The 21,744-nt window shown below is 37.9% G+C and overlaps 2 protein-coding genes across 4 annotated transcripts; one reads left to right on the top strand and one right to left on the bottom strand.

Annotated features, from left to right (window-relative positions):
• Positions 1-323: 323 nt before the first annotated feature.
• Positions 324-1,591, bottom strand: LOC135673960 (uncharacterized). The gene is made up of 3 exons (XM_065183354.1): positions 1,166-1,591; positions 895-1,080; positions 324-807 (listed from the first exon to the last, which is right to left on the bottom strand). The coding sequence occupies exons 1-3, from the start codon at positions 1,589-1,591 to the stop codon at positions 511-513; spliced, it is 909 nt and encodes a 302-aa protein (XP_065039426.1). The 3' UTR covers positions 324-510.
• A 1,406-nt stretch (positions 1,592-2,997) lies between these two features.
• LOC135584269 (ubiquitin-like domain-containing protein CIP73) lies at positions 2,998-21,225 on the top strand. 3 transcript variants are annotated; one of them, XM_065183915.1, is made up of 18 exons: positions 2,998-3,191; positions 4,617-4,737; positions 5,880-5,997; positions 8,025-8,132; positions 9,749-9,867; positions 9,991-10,071; positions 10,158-10,307; positions 10,380-10,449; positions 10,536-10,690; positions 16,292-16,456; positions 16,541-16,612; positions 16,687-16,804; positions 16,870-17,517; positions 17,615-17,739; positions 17,813-18,064; positions 18,261-18,896; positions 20,108-20,260; positions 20,776-21,225. In XM_065183915.1, exons 2-18 carry the CDS (start codon positions 4,618-4,620, stop codon positions 20,848-20,850), a joined length of 3,165 nt encoding a protein of 1,054 aa, XP_065039987.1. In that variant the 5' UTR covers positions 2,998-3,191; position 4,617; the 3' UTR covers positions 20,851-21,225. The 3 variants fall into 3 exon arrangements, with proteins under 3 accessions (XP_065039987.1, XP_065039988.1, XP_065039989.1); XM_065183916.1 differs by having other exon boundaries at positions 3,037-3,191; positions 17,819-18,064; XM_065183917.1 differs by having other exon boundaries at positions 3,051-3,191; positions 20,108-20,255; positions 20,776-20,951.
• Positions 21,226-21,744: the final 519 nt, after the last annotated feature.

Here is a 21,744-nt window from a genome sequence, read left to right as displayed (position 1 = left end):
ATACTCTAAAAAACGGGTCCGCCCTCGCGTCGGGCCGGATGACGGTGCGATCCGGATCATGTCTTGAAAGACTACCAAGCGTTAAGTACCAAAGCCAATGGAATCAATCCACGTTTACGAAGAGAGGAAACATAAATTTCATCAGCTGAAGTGTACGACGAAGATGAATGCTTCGAGCTAATTTTGCAAGTGACCGTTGCACGGGATCCTAATAGGATTCTAAAGTAACGCAAGAAATAAATAAAAAAGATAATTTTCTTTGTTTATCTCATCTCGATTACTATTTTACCATGATGTGTATTAGTGAAAGTTTATTAGGCGTGTCTGCGTTGAGGTTGAAGAAGCATACAAGCGACGCTGAACTAGACGACAAGAGAAACGTCACGGGTTTGGAATGGCCGACGTGCCAATTGCCCGACGACCTTCGATCGAGGAAACTCACGTCCCACGCCACCCGTTCGATTCGGATCTCTCCTTCCCGCCCTCTCCAGAGTGTTCGAGCTTGGGAACTCATCCGTCACGGTACTCGCAGGCCTTGGCGAGCGTGAGGGGCTTGCCTAGCCGTTCCTCGCGGAGGGTTACGGAGCACCGGACGCGGTGGTAGAACTTGACCTTGACCAGGTGACCGAGGACGTGGGCCCGCGCCCGGACCGTGAAGGACAGCTCCAGCGGCACCACCGCTGGGGCGCCGCCGTCGTCGGCAAGGCTTCTCAGGCTCGATCCGCCGCCGTAGAGTGGCACATGCACGCCGGCCACTGCCACCACCACCACGCGTCGGCTCTCCCGTGACAGATAGAACTCCTCCATCTGCATGCGCATCGGAGAACGCCTCGAGCTCGGTGCAACTTTGGCCTTGATTCAAACAATGTACGCGAGAGGAGGAGGAAAGCTTACGTGTCCGGAGGCGACCTTGAACTCGGAGTAGTGTATCTCCAAAGGCGTGGACGAGGCTTGAACGCCGAAGAACGTGGCCGGGTTGCGAAACGCGATCCGGACCGTCGAGTTGATGGAGATCATATTGGTGGGCACGCCCGTGATGTCCGTCCCCGCGTGGAGATCGTAGTTCCGGAACACCACATCCTGCACATCAACAGTGTGGAAGACGTTGTTAGTGACGGGGAGCGAGTTCCGGTTCCAATCGGGATCGGCTCGGGCGGGCAGGGACCTTGACGATGACTTGGGGCTTGTAGGACAAGCTCGCGCCCCAGAGGATGAGGGAGAAGAGGGTGAAGAGCAGGACGAACGCCAGAACGAACCAAGTCACGTAGCAGCCCATTGAGCCGCGACCGTTGTCGTCGTCAGATTCGGAGGGGCCGTGGTGGTGGGTGGGGAGCTTACGCCAGGAGGAGGAGAGGCGGGCGTTGGACTCGCGGTAATGGTGGATGGGGGAGCTGCTGTACCGCTGGTGGTGATAAGGGTCGTAGTAGGGGTGGACCGGGGAGGCGCCGGGCGACGAGTGGGAGAAGGAGATACGGATAGCGTCGTGGTGGGAGTGGACGGGACTCGTCACGTAGTAAACGGGCCGATGCAGCGGCGACTGTGTCGCCGACCACGACGTCAGGCTCGTCGCGTCCGACTCCCTCTTCGGCATCATCGCTTCGTCTCCTCCGCTCGCTATCTGCTCATCTCTCCCTCTCCGTTCCCCTTCTTTGTTGTAGTTGTAGGAGATAGCGAGGAAGAGGAAGGGAGAGAGAGGTTTAAATGCTTAATGGCTCCAGATTTAGAGGGGTTTGACTTTGACAGCAGGGACAGTAAATATCTGGTCAACCGTTTCTTCTTCAGTGCAAAGGTGCGTGCGATTCGCGGGTTTCAGTGCGGCGCAGAGAGTCGTACGCAGTTCGGCGCGCCACATGTAACCCCTTTTATGGTTGAGGAAATGCGGGGTCCATCGGTGACTGCGTAGGTAACGGATTTTGCGTCACGGTAGAAGAGAACGACGCAACCCTTTATCAACGCTGGTCCACCACTGGCAGAGTTGGTCAATCATAGTGGGTGTTTTAACATCATTAAGACTTTCTCTTTTTTACCACCATATGCATGGGCTACTATTCTATTTCCTCTTTTTTTTTCTTAACTTTATAGAAATAAAATATATTTTTTCTATTTTTATTTATAAAAATTGACCACTATATTCTACTTATAACGACATTTTTTAAGTTTGTAAATGGCTCAATTCCCCCTCTTCTCCTTTAAACATTGACATAATATATATATATATATATATATATATATATATATATCTTCAAATATTTAAAAGTTATCAATATATAATTATAATTTTAAATATTAAAATTCTCCATAAATATCACTCTCCATAATATTCGTCCAGCTATTATGTTAATCTTTACTAACTACGGTTACCAATGTGTTTATAAAATATTTTTGATTCGACATATTTCACTAATCTTAGAAATAGTAACAATTTGAATATTTTTGAATTAAAATAATACCATTTGAAAAAAAAAATATTTTAAATTTTTTTTTAAAGATCTCTAAACTATTCATTTGTTAATATATGAATATTTTTTTCTTCAACCTCCCCTCATCATCATTACCTTATTCTCCTCCTCAACGATAACTAATAAGAGGTTATAGAAAAGAAAAAAAATGATATTATAAATAGTAAACTAAGATTTTTATTTTTTAAAAAGGATTATAAATAAGAAAAGGATTGTGGATAATAAAAATATATGAATAATAAGCTTGAGAAAAATTAAAAATAATAATTACCCTATATATAATATATTTGAAAGAATATGAATGTAAAATCCCATTGGGCTGACATTAAAATAATAATTATATATAAAAGTTTCATAGCAAACCATAAAGGGATATATTTATACACAATTGCGATTGGCGGATCCAATATGTACCGGAGCGGATACGATCCGCTTTACTGGACCCACGATCCGACCCGGTCCAGGACACATGCTTGAGATGCTCCGCATTTCCCGTATGATATAAGTATGCGGTTATAATGGTGTGGGGTGAGAGGCCCGCAGAGTGCGTATCGTACGAGCGGAAACGCCTTTTAGACCCTTCCAGAGACACCGGTGGCGGTGAGAGGCGGGCGAAGCAAGGCATCAAGAAGAGAGGCGGAAGGAGGAGCCGATCCATATTGTTCTGCGGCGATCCAAGCAAGAACGAAGCGGGGAAGGAGGTTCTCAGTCCGTCTGCAACTGCGAAACAGGGTTCGATCCGCTTCTCATTTTCGATCCGGTCTACCCCTTTTTCTTTGGTAGATACCGATACGATTTTCTTGGTTCTTATTGTTTATCCTCCTATGAAAAGACCAACTATTCCAAGAACGTGGAGCATGTTCCTCCCTGCGTGTTTTATTCGACATCTTAGAATGAGTATCTTTCGTCGTTCGATCCAAATGTGATACAGCGTGTTGGTCGCGTTTTCTTGGGAAGGAATCGGGATGACGGCGCGTTTTGGTGTATCGAAGAATCTTTGGGGTGGGTTTGTTAAAGAAAAGGGTTGCATGTTCTTGAATCGTGTTTCACGGTTATGGAGATGTTTGTTCTGCACGACATAACAAAAAGGCTGGGTCTTCAAAGGCTGGATAAATATGCGAAGCGGGAGGGTAGAAGATTATGGAGCTACGTTTGCGTGTTATCCCACCATGCAAGAACGCTTAGCTGGAAATCTTTCTCGAGTTTTTTCGGTGATGGTAATGTTTTTTCGCAAAGGACGTTTAGGTAGGGTTGTTGAGCAAAGGGTTGGATGGTTTCGAGTTGTGTTTATTTGAGAGGTTTAATTTGCAGAACATAAAAAAATGTTTGGTCTCGGAACACTTTCTTTGGGTTACATATGCAAAGCTGTAGGGCATGGTATGAATGGAACATGGTTCTCCATTTTCAGTTGCTCCCACTGCACCTGAACCACAAGTTTTTTTTCTTCTTATTATTTTCCCACGAGGAGCTCTTTTTCTTGTCTTGGTTACCTAATTTAAAATACGTGCTGATTATTTCTTGAAGTTTTTATAAAAATGTGATGCCATGTATTGTTCTGACTCTAGAAAATAGCATCTTGAATTGGGATATTTGGATTTTAGAATTCATATAGTGATAATTTTGGGGCCCCAATATGTTAAAAGTGTTTTGAAAGGCAATATAAGTATTGTCATCTCTTGGAGTTTACGGATGTCCATCTACTGGAGTGTACAAATCTTGACACTTGTAAAGAAAAATGGTTAGTCATAAATATTCATACACTTATTTCCATTTTCTGTCTTAGCTTGCTAATTGTGACATGTTATTGCCTTTAGATATAAACTCAATTTCTTATTTAGTTGGCTCCAAAGTTTGTGGCAGTGCATATATTTTTGCAGCTGTAGAAGATGTTTTTGTTTTATTTTTTTATTTTATGTATCTCCATCTGTAAACATATGCCCTCGTCCGGAATATCATCCTTGAACTTGGGACCATAATTTACTTGATTGGAATGCGAAATGCACAAAATAAGACATGCATCATATTTGTCATGCGTAACGGATTATGTGACATTTGTTTATGTGCATTGTATGATATGATTTATTTTTGCACAATTGTCTGTTCTTCTAGTTGTGAGATTTTTAAACATGTTTTTTTCCCCCCTTTCACTCTGAACAGGATGGCTGGTGACCAGGGCAACTGTTCAGTCCAAGGAATTGGTGAAAGTTCGGATTCAACTATAGAACTTAATGTCAAGATGCTAGATTCACGGGTCTACACGTTTCGTGTAAACAAAGATGTAAGGCTATTGTAGGTGTCTCAAGTAGTTCCTCTTGAGGTTGAAACTTCTGTGCTGAATAACTCCAAACATAATATATCTGTGAAACTGGTACCTGTTGTTAAACTGGTTTTGTATCGAAGATGATGGTAGTGCATGCTCTGACAATCTTGTTATGTTATTTTTTTGTTGTGATAATGATTTAATTTATGTGTAATAAAATAATCTTCTATCACTTGATGGTTTTGTTTCCGCTAAGTTTTTTTGGCCTTTCATCACCTCAAACATGCTTAATTCTACATGTGCTGGATCAACTCATTTGGTTGAATGTGGTTGAATCTTCTTTATGTTTAGGTTTAAGATTAGGAACGGCAGTCTAGTTTGTAATGCATATGATGTAGTTGAATGTTTCCTGTTTATGGTTATTTGTTGGTTATCTTTGCATATTCTATGAGTTAAATAGTGTAAATGAAGGTCATATGATCTCTTTTCCTTCTTTGTGACACACATTTCATACATGCTCACAAGTGCCAGTGCAAATTACTTTCACATATCCACCCTTGTGTTTTGTGTTGGAATACTTGATGTTGTAAAATCTGATAGTTATCAAATTTTCTTATTGCTTACATTGAACACAAGTATGTGAGGGAAGCCGCCTTGTTTTCTTTTAGGTTGTGAGGCTTCTTAAAGAGTCAACTTGATATTTCTTTTTGCATTCTTAAGCAATGAAAGATAAGTGTCGCAAACAATTAATCATAATCTTTAAAGTATCTGTATTACCTTTTGTCATCTTGATGGTTGCTGCATCATCGAATGCAAGTTGATTTTGAATCTTGTGCCCATGTGTGTTCAATACTTCTTGAAATTCTTATGAAACTAAGCTGAGTTTATTAAGGACTAGGAAAGAGCTAGTTGTTATTTGTTTTATTCACTTGAGGACATATTTGTCTTAGTTTAATGTAAGATATTAATTAGTATCAAATGAATATTTTATATTTAAGGGGTTAGTTTCTGTATCAAACATTTTTATGCTTATTGCAAGTTCTTGTTTTTTTTTTTTTTTCATATTGACATGTACATGGAGTGTCTAGTTACTTTCTTGAGGGAACATGTTTTCTTATGTTGGTATAGCTGTCTTGACGTTATTTCTGCTATCCTTTTAGACACCAGTTCCTTCACTGAAGGCAAAAGTAGCAAGTGCAACAGGTGTTCCTGTGGAGCTGCAACGGCTAATTTTTAGGGGGAAAGTCTTAAAGGATGACCACCATCTTTCAGATTATCGTATCCACTATCTTAATTTTTCTTTAGTTTCAGTCTTTGCCTCTTTCACATAATTTTACACAAGCTAAGTGCTATACATTTGGACATTGTAAAAGCCTTTCCTTTGATCATCCTGGAATTACAAATAGGTTGATGCTTATTGCCATATGTGCTCCATTGGAGTATGATCACAAGAAGGTTTGAACTCTACATGGAAGTCATTTTTTTACTAGTTTGGTATGAAAGTATTTTCAAGTACATGGTTTGTTGTAATTTAGGCACAATGGATTTGGTAACGCCATTATGGATGAATTTTTTCCAAGTGTGATTTTTTTTCTTATTTGAAAATCAGCTTATCTACTTTAATGCAAGGTTTTTAATTTCCACTGGTTTGGTATGGTTCAGTGAGTATTACCTGTCTAAACAGTGACTGAGGCATGAACCACTTGAAATCGAGCAGTCTGGTATGCTTCACTTAATTTTTTTTCTTTTAAGAGCGTACTACTCATGAGGAGTTGCACTGTGCTAGGGCTCATGGAGTCATGTGATTCCTCTTCACCATCACTGCCCATGCACTGTGGCCTCAGCTGCCCACACGCTGTTCCCTTCACCCATTCTGGTACATCTCTTTCTTCACCATCTCCTCATCTTTCTACCTTCTTTTTTTCTTCTCTTCCTCTTTCTTCTTCCTTTTGCACATTCTTTCTCCTTTCTTTTCTTTCTCCTTTTTTTTTTTTCTCTTTCTTCTTCCTCCTCTCCCTTCTCAGCGGTATCACTGTACATTCTTCGTACTATGTGTCAGTATGCTAGAACGGACCAGATCCATGCTGGTCGGTTCCAAAATTGAAATCCTTGCCTTATGATAATATCAATTTGAAATTTTGGATTTTAGAGCTGTTTGGAAGATTACTCGAGTCCTTGAGCTTTAATCGATACACAAATTTGGATTTCAGAGCTGGTCTGGAATATGCGTATACAGAGCTTCATTTTTCTTCCTGAAAACCATGATAATAATAAGACTAAGGTAATCCATGTGATGACTGTCATCTGGTGTAAGTCATTGACATTAATTGGTTTTCTTGATCCATTTAGATTAACCTTTGCTAACAAGTGTGCAAGACATCTTGTATATCTCTTTTCTTATGCACAGGCTGTAGGCCTATCAAGCCCATCTTTGCCTTAGTTTGAAAGGGTCAATTGGTGGTAAGTTGCACAGTTGTTGACTCACTCCCACTACATAGATGACAATCTAAACACTGTGCTCAGCTGTTAGGTGCCACCTGCAGAGATTAGAGTTGCACAAAAATTATTTGTAAGATAATTTTCATTATTTTGATGATTCTAAATTTGGGTCAACTTCTTTTTTTGGGCTTGATCTTCAATCCAGCACATTACTTGTATTCTTCTTTTGGCTAATTTTCTTATCTATTTTTTCTGATAGATCACCTGAGGTAAATCACATTCCAAAATTATTCCAAAGACAAACAAAATGCTAAATGAAATTGAGATGTCGTGATTCTTTGTAGTAATTAAAAATTCTTAAATGTTAAAGATCAACATGCCAAATAGGTTTAAGTGGCAATTTGTCCTAATTTATAAGGTTACTACATGTTTGAATTAAAATTTAGATAGCATCAAAATCTCATGCTTAAATATGCTTTATATTATTCACGTAAAGAATCTTGTATTGGATGCAGAGATCAAGCAGGGAACTGTTCTTTCACTTGAAATATCATGTAGCTTTTGACTGTGAAGTTTGGATATTTCATGGACAAGATTACTATTCCTGTTCAATATCTAGGGGTGCAATATCTGGTTGATGTCTGGATATTCTAATGTATAAAGATCAATTGAACTGCATATGCTCAAGTACTTTAGATTCTTCTTTGACTTCATAAACAACTCAAGTGGATGGAGGATAATGATGCTGTAGCTGATTCATAAACAAACGGTCTTAGTATAAGATAGTGATCCTGTAGCTCTTCATATATAAGCTACAATTTTGTGTATACTGGACCTGCAAATGTTGTACCTTCACCATTATATAGATTTGGATGATGGTCATACACTGCATTTGGTTGCTAGACAGCCAGTTCAGGCACAAACTCAACCTGGGACAGTCGCAGGGGATTCCTCTCGTGTTAACGACAACCAAGGTATGAAGTAATTTGTATCTCTTCATATTGTTGGCCTTTCTATCTTCTGCTGATACGGCTTAGGATTAACAAATATTTTTTGTAATGCCTTTTCTTAGCCAAAATGTTGAGTAATTCATTTTTTTATTGATGTTTTATGGAGTAAATGTGTAACTTTAATTGTTACAATTCCTGCCTGACAAAAACTTCATACTAGTTTTATATTTTTCAATCTTTACTTTTGATAACACCTGACTAACCTTTATTTTTGTGTGAGATGGTAAATGCAAATACCCCTTGAGGTCTAATGCTAAATTTATTAAATGCTAACCTAATAAGGAATACAAAGCCATGGAATGATTATTGACAAAATCGCTTGTTATGAAAGTGCATCATGCCTATAAGATGTTAAGTGTTGCATGCATTATGCTGGATAGTTTACTGTATACATATCAGATTTGCAATTGGAGTTGCCCAAAGACATACGGAGATGTTCTTTGAAGAATCCTTGTGGTTTTTAAAATTATACTGAAGATGCTTGTCTGACTTTGCAGAAATTTTTTGAAGATGCTTCTTGACTTCTTGAGAAGTTTTGTTTTCATGTTTTCTATCTTTTAGTGATATTGTCATCTCGATTTTTTTTATTTCTTTTCTAAGCTTTGGTAGTGAAAGTGAAAACATCCCTTTTTCTTGGGTTAAATAAAGCAATGATTATTGTTACACATTTTTGTTTGTCGAAGTTGGAGCAAGAGTTCTGAAAAAGTCACAGATAACATGATGTAAACATTATATATCTTTGCAGTGTTTCTTCTGTGTTCTTTGGAGATTATTTGTGTTTTGATGAACTCAATTAACACATATTGGGTCTGGCCAGGATCGATCTTGATATGCCTAAATGTTTGGGTTGTTCCACTAGCTTCCACCAGTTAGATAGTTATATAATGGCTGAATTTGGCATACTTTTGCCAATCTAGATTATTAAGATTGGTTTCAGGCTCCTCCCAGCCCATCTTCTGTCATTACAAAAGAAAATCCTTGATCCCACAATTCAGTTGATTTGGATTATCCTGATGATAAAACCCATGGCCAACACTGAACCTGATATCGATCCTGTTAATTTTGCTTCATGTTACCTGCACTTCTGAGGTACAAATATCTACATATTTGTGTCCTGTGCCAGTTGTTTTTTTTTCTGCTTATTATTAGTCAACAGGTGAACTTGTTAACATTTGCACTGTTGTTTATCGATGTTTCCTCAACTTCTGCTATAGATTTTTTTTAGTTTTTTGCACTAATGTCAATATCTGCTTCCAGTTTACTCTTCAAAGTTTTCTTTTCCAGATCCATTATGTTCTTTTGTCTACAGATATAGGCTACCTCATTTCTTGGTTAATAAGCATGCCCTTTTTATTGAATATGTGTCTACCGAGGGAATTTTTATGTTATAGCTTATTTTACTTTAAGGCACTTCGGTTTATATATGATGGTCCATGCTTTCCATTTCTCACCTAATTTTAAGTCTGTTACCTGTGGATGGAATGGTAAAAGGCTGTTTGGCCTTTTGTTTTTGCAGTATATGTAACCATTTTTTTTGCAGTTACAACTTACAACATGCAACTAAAGTTTCTGTTTTGCAGGAAGTGACTCTACCAGCAATGCTCCTCATAATAGGATTGGACAAGTTTCTCACAGTGTTGTTCTTGGAACTGTTAACATTGGTGATCAAGGGGAAGGGGTGATATCTGATATTGGTCGGGTATTTTCTATGCTCTGGAATTTGTATAATTTTGTCTCATAATAGTTAATTTTTGGAAGGAAGTTCATTTCTTGCGATGGGTTATATTGGAGGTTTACTTGTAATATGCTTTATGTTCTGAAGGTTGTAGGGGCGGTTCTGCAATCTTTAGGAGGAGGGATTCTGACTCCTGGTGTCGGAGCTAGTAACACTCCCTCTGCTGCTGTAATGGACCTTTTTTTTATATCTAACATATTTCGAATTTTGGGTTATCTCAAAGGTTTAACAGGGATGGATTTTCCTATTAACAGAATCAGGTGTCCCCAGGTGGTGAAACAGAAGGCTCCCGTAATGTGAATGGCAGAAACCAGTTAGGTAACCAAACACAACCAGCAGTTACTGTTGTCAATCAGCCTTTTCAGGTGCAACTTGCTTCGCCAGGGAGTGTGCCGCGGAATATGGTAGAATTGTTATTTATTTTCTTTGGTGCCAATTGTGCCTTATGCCATCTTATATTTTGGTTTGTGCTTCAGGTCATTCCTGATTCTATGACGACTCTATTGGATTTCATTAACCGCATGGAGCTAATTCTGCAAAATAGTGGTGAGTTTTTGCTATCAAGTTTCTTGATTTTGTGAAAATTTACGACAGTGATTAACGGTTCTATTCACTAATATTGAAATATGAAGGTTCTCAGTCATCTTCACCTAGCAATCTGCGGGACCCTCCAAGATCAGATAATGCATCCTTGAACGTTAACAGATTACCAACTCCTGATGTGTTGGCTTCAGTAATCGAGCATGCTAGACTACTTCTCAGTGGCAATGCAGCAGCTGCCTTTTCTGTATGTCCTGATTTTTGTTCTCAAATGATCTAAGTACAATCATCATTTCTTTTAATCCATATAACATGTTTGAACAGTTACTTTCTGAAAGAGTTTATAAATGGACAATCAATGTTGTCCACCATCTTATTTGGTGAGTTTAAGATTCTTGTTTGCTGGAGTTTTTAACATCGAGGCAACATCCATAAGATTTACATTAGTTGGCTCTCTCAATTGGGCTGCTCTTGATTTTGGACTACAATTAGAAAGTTCCTCCAATTTGTAGTCATCTTTTTCTGTTTCAAATCAATAATTTTTTTTGAAAATATACTTAGAGAGAGCAAAAGAGTCATTAACTTGAGGCCTTTGGATAGTCTGGGTCAAGTCCTGGAAGCCCCTGCTAAGTGGACTGAATCTGAATTATTTTTCAGTCTTTTGGGTCCACTTGTATTTTAGATTGGTTCATGAGAGCCCAGTTAAATCAGTTTTAGTAGTGAGTATGTGGGCCTAATTTGTTTATTCTGTCATTTTTTGCATTTTATTTGAGTCAAAATATAAAAATTTGGAAGGTAATGATTTGATTATCTGATATCTAGTTGTGGCCACCCAATAGATCATTTTTTGCATCACATTTAAGATTATTTAACAGTTGAATTTATGTAGAAGGAGGTGAAGTGGGGCTATGCTGGTTCTGTTTACAAGTTTTTTGGGGGAAAAGATTTAGCATTTTCTTAGGCTGTTGACCTGCTTCCCCTTGTTGTCTATATGTTCCTGATGTTTTTGATTTGCTTACTTACATTCTCTCACTTAATCTGCTGTAGAGTGATCAAAAACATCTTTTACTTCTTTAAATGATCTTGAAATTATTATATATATATTTTTTTATTCCAAGGGACACATCATGATCACACAAAATTCTTATCGACTTGTTTTAAGCCTTCATTAATCACTTCTTTGTTGACTGTTACTTATAGTATCATTTTGTTCATCCTTTTTAATTATATTATCAATTCTTCACTTAATATTGTAAAATTGCACTTCCCCTTCTCTGTCTTGGTCTTACCTAGTATAAATCCTATAGTTTCTAGCATTTTGTCTCTATAATTTGAGTTTAGAGTTGATCCTAATTAAACTCTCATTAACAATATCAATACCATGAACAAACAATATCCACCAACGTGGTCCATCTTGTATATAGACTAGTAGTATGTATTATGCCAAACGTATGGTCTTAGGAACACTAATGGCTATGTTATATTAATATAACTATTATATACTCTTCTTTTCTAAAACATGCCATAATGAATCTCTAGGAATGCTACTTATGGCTTTTTTTCACTCAGTAACCAAATTTATGAAAGTCATCCTTTTTTACCCTGTATTTTTTATCAATTGTTTCAATAAATAAATTACATTGGTTAATCATAATGGATAAATCCAAACGGATTCATGAAAATATTATTTTTGCATCTTATTTTTTCTTCAATCATTCTTTCATGAAGTTTTATAGCAGTTTAAATTCTTTATAACTAGAGCAATTTTGAGTATTATACTTCCTGTGTGGATACCAAAATACTTATCCTTCATCCAACAGAGTCTAATTCTTAAAATTTTATAGTTTATTAAATTACATTTTGATCTTTAAAATTCTTCTAAACTTATATAGGTATACCATCACTTTTTATGATTTGAAAATTGATCCCTTTTTGTGCATGACTTTGACTAGTCATTGATTCTTAAGTTCTATTTGTTGATTCATGAAACAGAAGGGAATATTAGAAGAATTTCTTTTAGGAATATATTTTGTTGATTCTTTTGCCAAATATTTCTTTTTGACCTTTTTTGTTATTTTTAAAATTCTAATGTTCTAAATCATAAGCCAAATTCAATTGAAGTCAATCCAAATCCTAATAGGTTGGTTGCAAGCAGAAATTTTTTTTACCCAATTATAAAAGACATGTTTGTGTGAGTACCTTTGGTCTTTGGGTCAACCAAAATTAACCTGACAAAGCCAGGTCAACCCAACCCACCTTAATGGCCACCAGTATGTCTCGTGGGATGTAACTTGTTTATTTTTCTATTTTCCATAGCTACTACTCTTGATGCTTCCCCCTGTAAATTACCCAATTGCAGTATCTTGATGGTGTGCCTCCAAGGTCACCAGATCATTGATGGGGAAAAAGAAGTACTAGGTTTGTATATAGCAAATTTTATTAAGAATAAAAGTATACTGTTATTATTATTATTAACATTATAGGGAAAATGTTATATCAAAAGATCATAGATAACAGACATTTCTTTATATCTTGTATATGCACATCTAAAGTTCAGATCAACGGTTATTGTGCTACTCTGTGTGCACATGTTGGGTAGTACAAGTTCGGTTGCCACTCAAACAGCAATTCTATTGCTTTCTGTCGCTCAACTGAAAGAATCAATGCCATAACATTGGTTTAAGTGAAATTGGATCTATCGATCCTTCTGCTATTTAATGATTTCTGTTTGGCTATAAACCAGAATGGAATAAGTCGGCTTATCCACTTTCCACTTTTCAGTTAAGAACTGTGTTGTGGGTTAAGGTAATGCACTGCTACAAAATATTTTGCTTGACCTAGATGATGCTTTCGAAGATGCAACAACTTGACCAACCATTCCGCATATCACACCCTTGCTCAATTGTAACTTAACCTCCCATTTATGTAGATCTGACACCTAAAACCAATGTGGTCCATCACCATTATTTAAATTTTAGCCTATTATTCTTGTCCCTTCTTGAGGCTTCTTTGGTTCTCTGCCTGTTTAACTGTTCTTTCTAATATTGTCATGTTGGCAGAGTAGGCTAAATTCTGTGGTTATGATGATAAAAAAAGGTGGTTCATATTATACACCATTAGTCCCACATTAGCATTGGGATGAGGTTGTATTCTTTATAGGGCTACAGGACTTAGGTTTAAGTATTTTGAGTTATCTATCGTTTTGCTACCGATGAATGATAGGACTAGATATATAGGACTAGATGCAAGCACTATCGTTAACTTAGAAGTTTAAGCATTTTGGATCATTTTGTTCTAAGTTGATCAAGTTATTAGGTTAGTTGTCTCAGTGGATTTAGTCATGATAACAAGTACTGAAGTAGACCTAGTACTAGGTATATCTGGTGACAATGATTTGAAAAGCGCTAGGTGCTAAAAGGCGCTAAGGTTCCAAAACGTCGAAGGCGCTAGGCGTTCGTCCGAGCAAAGTAAGATGCTAAAATATAAAAAATATTATATAATTAATCAATATAATTATTTAAATAAAAATATGATATTAAATTAAGAAAATCTTAAGTATAAAGTCATAATATCACATTAATAAAAGTCTCAAAATTCAAAACAATAAATAAAGTTAGCAGTATTAAAATCAAAGTAATATATTATTAATCTAATAAATAAAAAATACTGTTAACAGTATGCTGATAGTGTTACCAGTATGCTGAGTCAAGTGTGAGAAGAGAGGAGACCAAAATAATGCAATTGTAATGCCTGATGGGGGTGATGGATAGTCCATGTAGGAACCATCGAGCAATTGGCAGGTAGTGTACAGAGCAAGAAAAAATAAAAGTAGAAACAGTTGAGAGAAGGATAGTTATGCAGTGATGGTGCAAGGAAGATGTTAGGTGAATACTATTCTAGCAGGTGTGAAGAGAAAAGAGTACTGCAAGCTAGCAACAGCTTTGGCATGGGTAACAGATTTAAGAAAATACGATCTTATTTTCAATGCAATTGTAATGCCTGATGGAGGTGATGTATGGTCCATGCAGGAACCATCGAGCAATTGGCAGGTAGTGTACAGGGCAAGAGAAAATCAAGGTAGGAACAGCCGAGAGGGATAATTATGCGGTGATGGTTCAAGGAAGAGGTTAGGTGAATATTATGCTAGAAGGTCTACGATGGGTGTTTTGTGAACAGAAAAGAGTGCTGCAAGCTAGCAACAGCTTTGGCATGGGTAACAGATTTAAGAATATAAGATCTGAATTCTGGGAGCATACAACAATGTTGCTAGATTTTTTTTTTGTTTTGGTGTCTTGAAGACAATGACATGCAAAGCTGCAAAGAGTGTATATTAAATGAATGTCTACACAAAAATACATAGTGTATGTTCATACATACACATCTTTTTGAATGCTTGTGTTTGAAGTTCTCCACATGGCAATCTTGTTCATCTAAGCTTTTGAAATATCATCAGAAGCAAAATGAAAATATCAAATTGGTTGATCAAGTGCTGCGAAGGATTAATGGCGACACATTAATTGGGTTATTTGCTTGGCATTGTTGTCCCCAAACTTATGCTTAGATGTATCTGTTTATTATGTCTGTTATTAGTTGTCCAGTTTGGCTTTTGTTAAGGAAATAATGTGGATCAAAAGTTGTTTCACTCAGATCGTACATGCCTGGTGGTGCATACGAGTCTGGGCTTGATCTGCAATGTGGACTGCCAATTTTTGGGCGATCCAGATACATAATAGGACTTGCCACTCGGTAAGCCCTATAAATTGAGTGCCAAATGTGGCTTATTTTGTTAGATTAACCTGTCATGCCACTCAGTAAGCCCTATAAATTGAGTGCCAAATGCGGCCTATTTTGTTAGATTAACCAGTCATCCCTCCATCTCTCTCTCTCTTTTGACTTCTGTAGGCTTGCCTGCCTCAGGTCACCTGCTGACATTGATCTGACTGGTACTCCTCTCCTCTCCTCCCCTTCCCCTCTTCTTCCTCACAGCTGCCGCCTACTTTTCTTTTTCTCTTTTCTCTCCTCTCCTCCTCTCTCCCTTGGTCCACCACCCTCCCACAGTATGTGCCAATGTACCATGTAGTGGACTGAGATTGGCATGGATCCAGTTGCCAAAATGTAGAATCTCGATGTTGTTTGGTGTATTTTGTATTAAGATCCTTGAAAAAGGGAAACAATACTGGATAATGTGTAGAAATTTTAATTTAGTTCTTATTACTGCCCTCACCTCTGGGAAGGGTGTTTCTGTGGTATTTTCTGTAATAACTGGATTTACCAATATTGTCAAGTACCTAACTGAAATCCTATTTTCAATGTTAAACAAGTGGTTGGATGAAAACCTATCAATTTGCCAGGAGCCAGTAGTAAAGTTGGTAGGCTCATTAACCTTTCTGTGGGGAAAAATGGAGATTTCGTTTCTTATAATTTATAATACCTTGTTTGGGAAAGCTGTGAATTTGTTTTGAATATGTTCATTTGTCTTGTGGGAGGGTTTGAATGAGAACCTTATGTGTTTTCTCTGCTTAGTGCCAAAAGGACTCCTGGAGCTCTTTGTAGTACATAAGAAATTTGGTTGTAAAAATACATGTTTTGTCATTGATGCATGGATCTATTGATCTCACAAGCATCAAGTTCTTTGTTTTGCGTTAAATGATGGGTTTGAGATTTTGTTGATACTAATTGTTGTCCTAATGTAACAGAATATGTATAAATAGATTGAGTGCTTTCGACAATCTTTGAACAATATGCCATGAGTACCAGAATATTTAGTAGAATATTTCTTGTAATGTTCATTTCTTTCATATTCTTTTCAGTGTCAGATGAAATAAATTTGTCGTTTGCTGCTTTGTAGCGTATGGTTGAACGCCTGAGAAGAGAAACCACTTCTGCTGATCCAATGATACGGAGTCAGATACAGTCTGATGCAATGCATATGGGTTTAGTAATGCAACATTTAGGTGCTATGCTTTTGGAGCTTGGTCGTACAACTATGATGCTACGGATGGGACCATCTCCTGTATGTTGTTTTTAGCTTGTTATGGACATTGGTGATTAGGCTACAAGTTCAACTAAAAATAACACAATGCTACATGTGATGCAGGATGGTTCTTTTGTGAATTCTGGACCAGCTGTTTATATATCTTCCACAGGACCAAACCCCATAATGGTTCAGGTTACTTCAAGTTCTTTGTTGTGAATAAAGTTTTTGTTTGACCTTTTGTGTATAAGCAGGCTTTTTTGTTGCAGCCTTTTCCTCCTCAAATGAGCCCTCTTTTTACTGCTTCCTCCCCTTTGGTTAATGGACCTTCTATGCCACTTGCTGGTGGGGACCCATTGAGAAATATCAACATCCATATACTTTCTGGTAAGAGAGCATAATTTCACCCATTTTCATTTCTTTGCAATGGCTAAACTTTTATCTGAAATCAGGGACTTCGTTGGCACCTGGTGTATTATCTTCTGGTGGAAGGGCTAATACAGGGGATGCAAATCGTAGTGAACGCCAGAATGTGGAACAACCAAGGCAGAATGGCAGTGGTTCAGGCAATGCAGATCCAATGCGAGGAATACCAGCAAGAACAGTTGTTGCAGCTATTCCAGCACGTCCCTCTGGTGAAACTGCAAGTCAGGTCCTTAGTGTTGTTTACCCTGTTCATGTAAGGTCTCAGCAGTCAGGTCCTCCACATTCAGGTTCATTTCAAGGGTCCCATCCTCCTGTGGGTAGCGGAATGGAACCTAACACATCAGTCATTGTTCCACATCCTTCAGAATCAGGTAGCATCCCTGCGATAGTAGCACAAGTAAATGCGCACATTGATGGTGCATTTGCTGGCAATGCGCTGGGTCAAAGTTCTTCATTTACAAGTCAGCAGGCTGCTGCAGCTCAAGGTTCTCATCCAGCTATGAATAGTGAGTCACAATCAGATATGAATGTTCAACTTCCACAAGGCTCTTCAGGAATGGATTCTATTTCTGCAATTGTTAGGCAAATAAATGAACAAATTGCTAATGTGATCTCTGGAAATTCCCCAAACCAAAGCTCGTCAAGCACAGCAGGGCAGCAGCAAGTTGCTGCAGGTAAAATATATACATAGGCTTAGTGTGTTTTCTACATGTGCATGAATACTGTGCTTATAATTCATTGTTCTCCTTTGTGTCTATTTTCAATTTGGAGGTTCGTTATCAACCGATACTGATGACAATTTTGCGAGTACCCATGATGATAATGATCCTGATTCTAACAACAAATTGTTTGAGTCACAAATTTCTGATACCACCACGCGAGGTGATGGGAAACAGGTAGTGTTCCATGGGCATTTATTGTATAATATTTGTCAGAAGGAGATATTCACTGTACTTGTTTTGTTTCTAGCCTCAGCTAGAAGGGAATGGTTTTTCTACTACTGGGGACCATCAAAGAAGTCCTAATTTGGAGGAATCTTCGACTGCTGGTTTGATAGGACTCACAAGCTGTGGAAGTGACACTAATTCAGCTACACTGGGGAAATTCGCAGAGAAAACACTGATGTCTGGTGTAGCTTCACATGACTCATCATCAAGCCAGGCTAGTGGGAGTGGTAGGTCCACACCTTTGGGGCTTGGACTTGGAGGTCTGCAACCTAAGGTGATATATAACTTGCTTTATTACACATAGGAGATGTACTGATTTCTTGCTTATTGCAGCTGAATCTCTGTTTCCGTTGATATATATATATATATATATATATATATATATATATATATATATATATATATATATATAATATAATATAATATATGTACATATTAACTAAGTTGATTATTTTTCAAATTTTACTTAGAGGCGGAGTAAGTCAACAAAGCCTGTGGGGAAAGACAGAGTATCCTGTGATGCGACTTCAGTAAATCAGAATCAGGAATCTATTTCTAGGGGCCAAGAAATTCTCAGATCTATCGTCTCTCGGAGCTCTGATGTTAACAGAGTAAATGTAAATAGTCCATCTACTTCATTGCCCTCTGTTCTTGGTCAGTTTGTGGATGGCATGTCTTTGGGAGGGCAAGGTTCCCAGGAACAAGTAGATGCTGGCGGCATGATCTCTCATGTCCTCCAGAGCCCTGTGTTTAATAATTTATTGGCCAATGTGGCTGGGCAGACTGGGCTAGGTTCCCCTGCTGATCTTAGAAGCATGATGGAGCAATGCACCCAGAGTCCAGCAATGAGGAGTGCCCTGAATAACATTGTACAGCAAGTGGAAGGGGAAGGTCAAGATCATGGGAGCATGTTACTGGGGTCTGGAAGTAGTGAAGGTGGAATTGACTTTTCAAGAATGATTCAACAAATGATGCCCATGGTATCACAAGCTCTTGGCAGGGTGTCATCTCGCTCTCCGCCTGTTACTGTCATGGGATCTGAACATCAGCCTCAAAGTAATAACGTGACCCACAACGTTGACAGGATGCAAGATCGAAATGTTCAGGTGCATGCTTGTTATCTTAATGTCAAGCTATTTTTCTAAGTCCTTTTAATGTTTTTTAGATGTACTCAATGCATGATATGCCTTATATCTTGTAGTGACTGAAAAAAATGTGTGATGGTGGTTTTATTTGTTCTGGAGTTTCAAAAAATCTGTTTGACGTATTGTTTCTACTAAACGGGATGTGGACTAGAAATTGCTACTGCTGTGTTGAAACATGGTAAAGACTTAGAAGAGAAGTAGGTATAAAAATAATAGTCAATCTTCTTTTGCTTGTAGCAGGAAATTTTTAAATGCTAAAATTTGCTGACATTAATTAGATAGTTAGTGTAAAAAATTAGCCAGATTTCTGAAACAAAGCCAAGGGATTGGTGATACCTCTAGTTCAAGTGGCATGTTTTATTATACTTAACCCCTGATATGTATGATTGAGGAACCAAGTTGTGGATATAGAAATTCCTGCTCTGCTTATCATAATGATTCGAAGCCCTTGCTTTCATTTGTTTACAACTTTTGCCATCTTACATTTTCATATCTAAAATGAAATACCACCTCACCTCAGAATGTAAACAAACTGAACATGAATGTATTGACCCTTGTTGGTGATTGGCATAAGCATGGGAAGGTTTTTCATTATCTAGTAGTTGAGCACAAATTGGATATGAATTTAAGCTGAAGCTGTTAATTATCACCAAATAATTTCGATAATTCTAACCAGAGCAGAGAGGGGAAGAGATTGGGGATGCTGTTCAGCAAAGATGGTGGACAAGAATGGAGGACGGGGGTGAGTATTTATTTTTGAACAATAGGGAAGAGCGAAGGATAAAGAATGGATGGCAGAAATGGAAGGAGGTTTAGGATAGGAACTTAAGCTACATATATATATATACACGATTTTTGATGAATTTCATTCAGTTGATCATGAATGATTATCTTTAGTTGGTGCTTCAGTAAATGAAAGTGTTAAGATATACTTATCTGATGTACTGTATACATTATGTTCCTGTTTTTGATTAATGATTTTGCTAGTATGATGTTTTCTGGATTATATTTCATTCTGGAGCTTATAAGGGATGACCGTGCTGACTCGAGTAAACAGTCATACAAATCCATATTATGGATCTCAGTACTAAGGAACTCTACGTGCAGCTTAAATTGTTTCCAAGGATGGAACTGATATATATTTATTTTCTTTTGCTTATTGGATTCTTCAGATTGATCTTCGTGAAGCGCGGGAAAGAATTGAACAATGTGATTCTTCTGGAAATATTTTTCGTGCCATGCTTGAAGGTTCAGGCAATCTGTATGGTGAAGAGATGAGTTACGAAGACCTTCAAGAACTTGGAGATGATGCGGAGCTTGGTAATGTATGTATTCTGTTTTTTATTAGACTTAATGCTAATCAAACCAAGTTTGACTACTCGAATCTTAATAGATCAATGAATCATTCTGTAGATATTATAATTACTGTGGATGATAAAGTATTTTGATTTGATTGCGACTATTGTAAACAAATTATTCTGATAACCTTTATCCACTTAACTGATTTTATTAAGTGGTCAGTGAAGAATTGGGATTCAAGGAAGAGATACTGTATATGCCATGGAGATGGGTAAAATTGTAACATGCTGTTTAAATTTTGAGTCTTAAGACTTCAAAGTTCTGTTTACTCATTGATATAGTTGTCAATATGGAAAAGTTTCATTTAAATGTGAGATTAACCTTGTAGTTGTTACAACTAGCCTTTGGGAATTTAAGATGAGAGATTGCATTGGAATAATATATGCTGAATCCACAAAATGAGGTCTAGTTGGTCCAGCTATCAATGATCATTGATGGTTTGAATTTTATTTACAACCCTGTCGACAATCATGTTTTGCAGGAATATTTGGAGATGTTGCAACGTCATATTCGTGAGAGACTGCATAAACAATCCAATTCGTCGGAGAAGTCCTGAATCGACCTGGTGGAGCCTCCAATGATCTGGGTTGATAAATGTAGAAAGGCATGCGGCTCCATTTTGGGTATTAATGGCAGTGCAGTCCACTATATTGTTCATGGAAATTTTATAGACTGATTGATCGTGTACTGAAAAGTCTCAGCTGGTGGCGTCCATGATTTTGAAGTCATCTTGAAACCACCAAGGTGACTTGACTGTTGTCACTTCTCACGACACATTGCCATTATTGTCGTCACTTTTGACACAACATTATGTTGTCATATATCCTATACCCCGTGCTTGGGAAATGCTTCCCTGTTTCATGCATTTTGTGTTAACTCTTTTAATGTTTGTATTCTATGACTTTTGTTGATTGTATTACCTTTCTCCTTCTTTGTTTGCTTTGACACGGTGATAAGATTGTTCTTTTATTATTATCATCTAGCATGCTCCCTTGTCATTGCTGCTGCGATGGTGGTTGATGTGGTCAGTCACCGTTGGTGAGGGAGTCGGCCTCCCTCGACGTCTCCTTGTCTCTTTTCTCGATCAGCACGGGGAGCAAACGAAGGAGGTTTTGGATTCGTTGGTGCCTCTCGCCTACTGGGTGTACACCGGGGATAGCATCGACTGATTCACCTGTCAACTCTCGTGGACGAGGAATCCCAACTATTTGGTGAGATGATTGAGTTTAGATTATCAAGCTCGTGAGAGAGTAACGCGGTTGGGTCTGGTCTCGTGACTCATTGCCTGAAATCGGATGATGTAAGAATTCGTGGTTTGAATGGACCTATTAGAATGGTTAATACTATTAAGAACAGTAGCCCTGTTGTGAATTATTATTTTTTAACCCGATAGCTGCATTTGGTTCTCCACATGTATTTCAATCGCACATCATAGTGACGACGTATTGAA

Source organism: Musa acuminata, chromosome BXJ1-5 (genome assembly GCF_036884655.1).
Source record: "Musa acuminata AAA Group cultivar baxijiao chromosome BXJ1-5, Cavendish_Baxijiao_AAA, whole genome shotgun sequence".
Lineage (NCBI taxonomy): Eukaryota > Viridiplantae > Streptophyta > Magnoliopsida > Zingiberales > Musaceae > Musa > Musa acuminata.
The sequence above is the reverse complement of the archived record's forward strand: the minus strand, read 5'-3'. Positions and strand labels throughout refer to the sequence as shown.

Bases quoted from the DNA above. Each gene is read 5' to 3' on its own strand.
- LOC135584269 (XM_065183915.1), top strand. From the start codon at position 4,618: ATGGCTGGTGACCAGGGCAACTGTTCAGTCCAAGGAATTGGTGAAAGT. The intron at 10,450-10,535 runs GTGAGTTTTTGC...TGAAATATGAAG, and splicing joins GCTAATTCTGCAAAATAGTG to GTTCTCAGTCATCTTCACCT. The intron at 10,691-16,291 runs GTATGTCCTGAT...GCTGCTTTGTAG, and splicing joins ATGCAGCAGCTGCCTTTTCT to CGTATGGTTGAACGCCTGAG.
- LOC135673960 (XM_065183354.1), bottom strand. From the start codon at position 1,591: ATGCCGAAGAGGGAGTCGGACGCGACGAGCCTGACGTCGTGGTCGGCG. The intron at 1,081-1,165 runs GTCCCTGCCCGC...GTTGATGTGCAG, and splicing joins AGCCCCAAGTCATCGTCAAG to GATGTGGTGTTCCGGAACTA. The intron at 808-894 runs GTAAGCTTTCCT...ATGCGCATGCAG, and splicing joins TCAAGGTCGCCTCCGGACAC to ATGGAGGAGTTCTATCTGTC.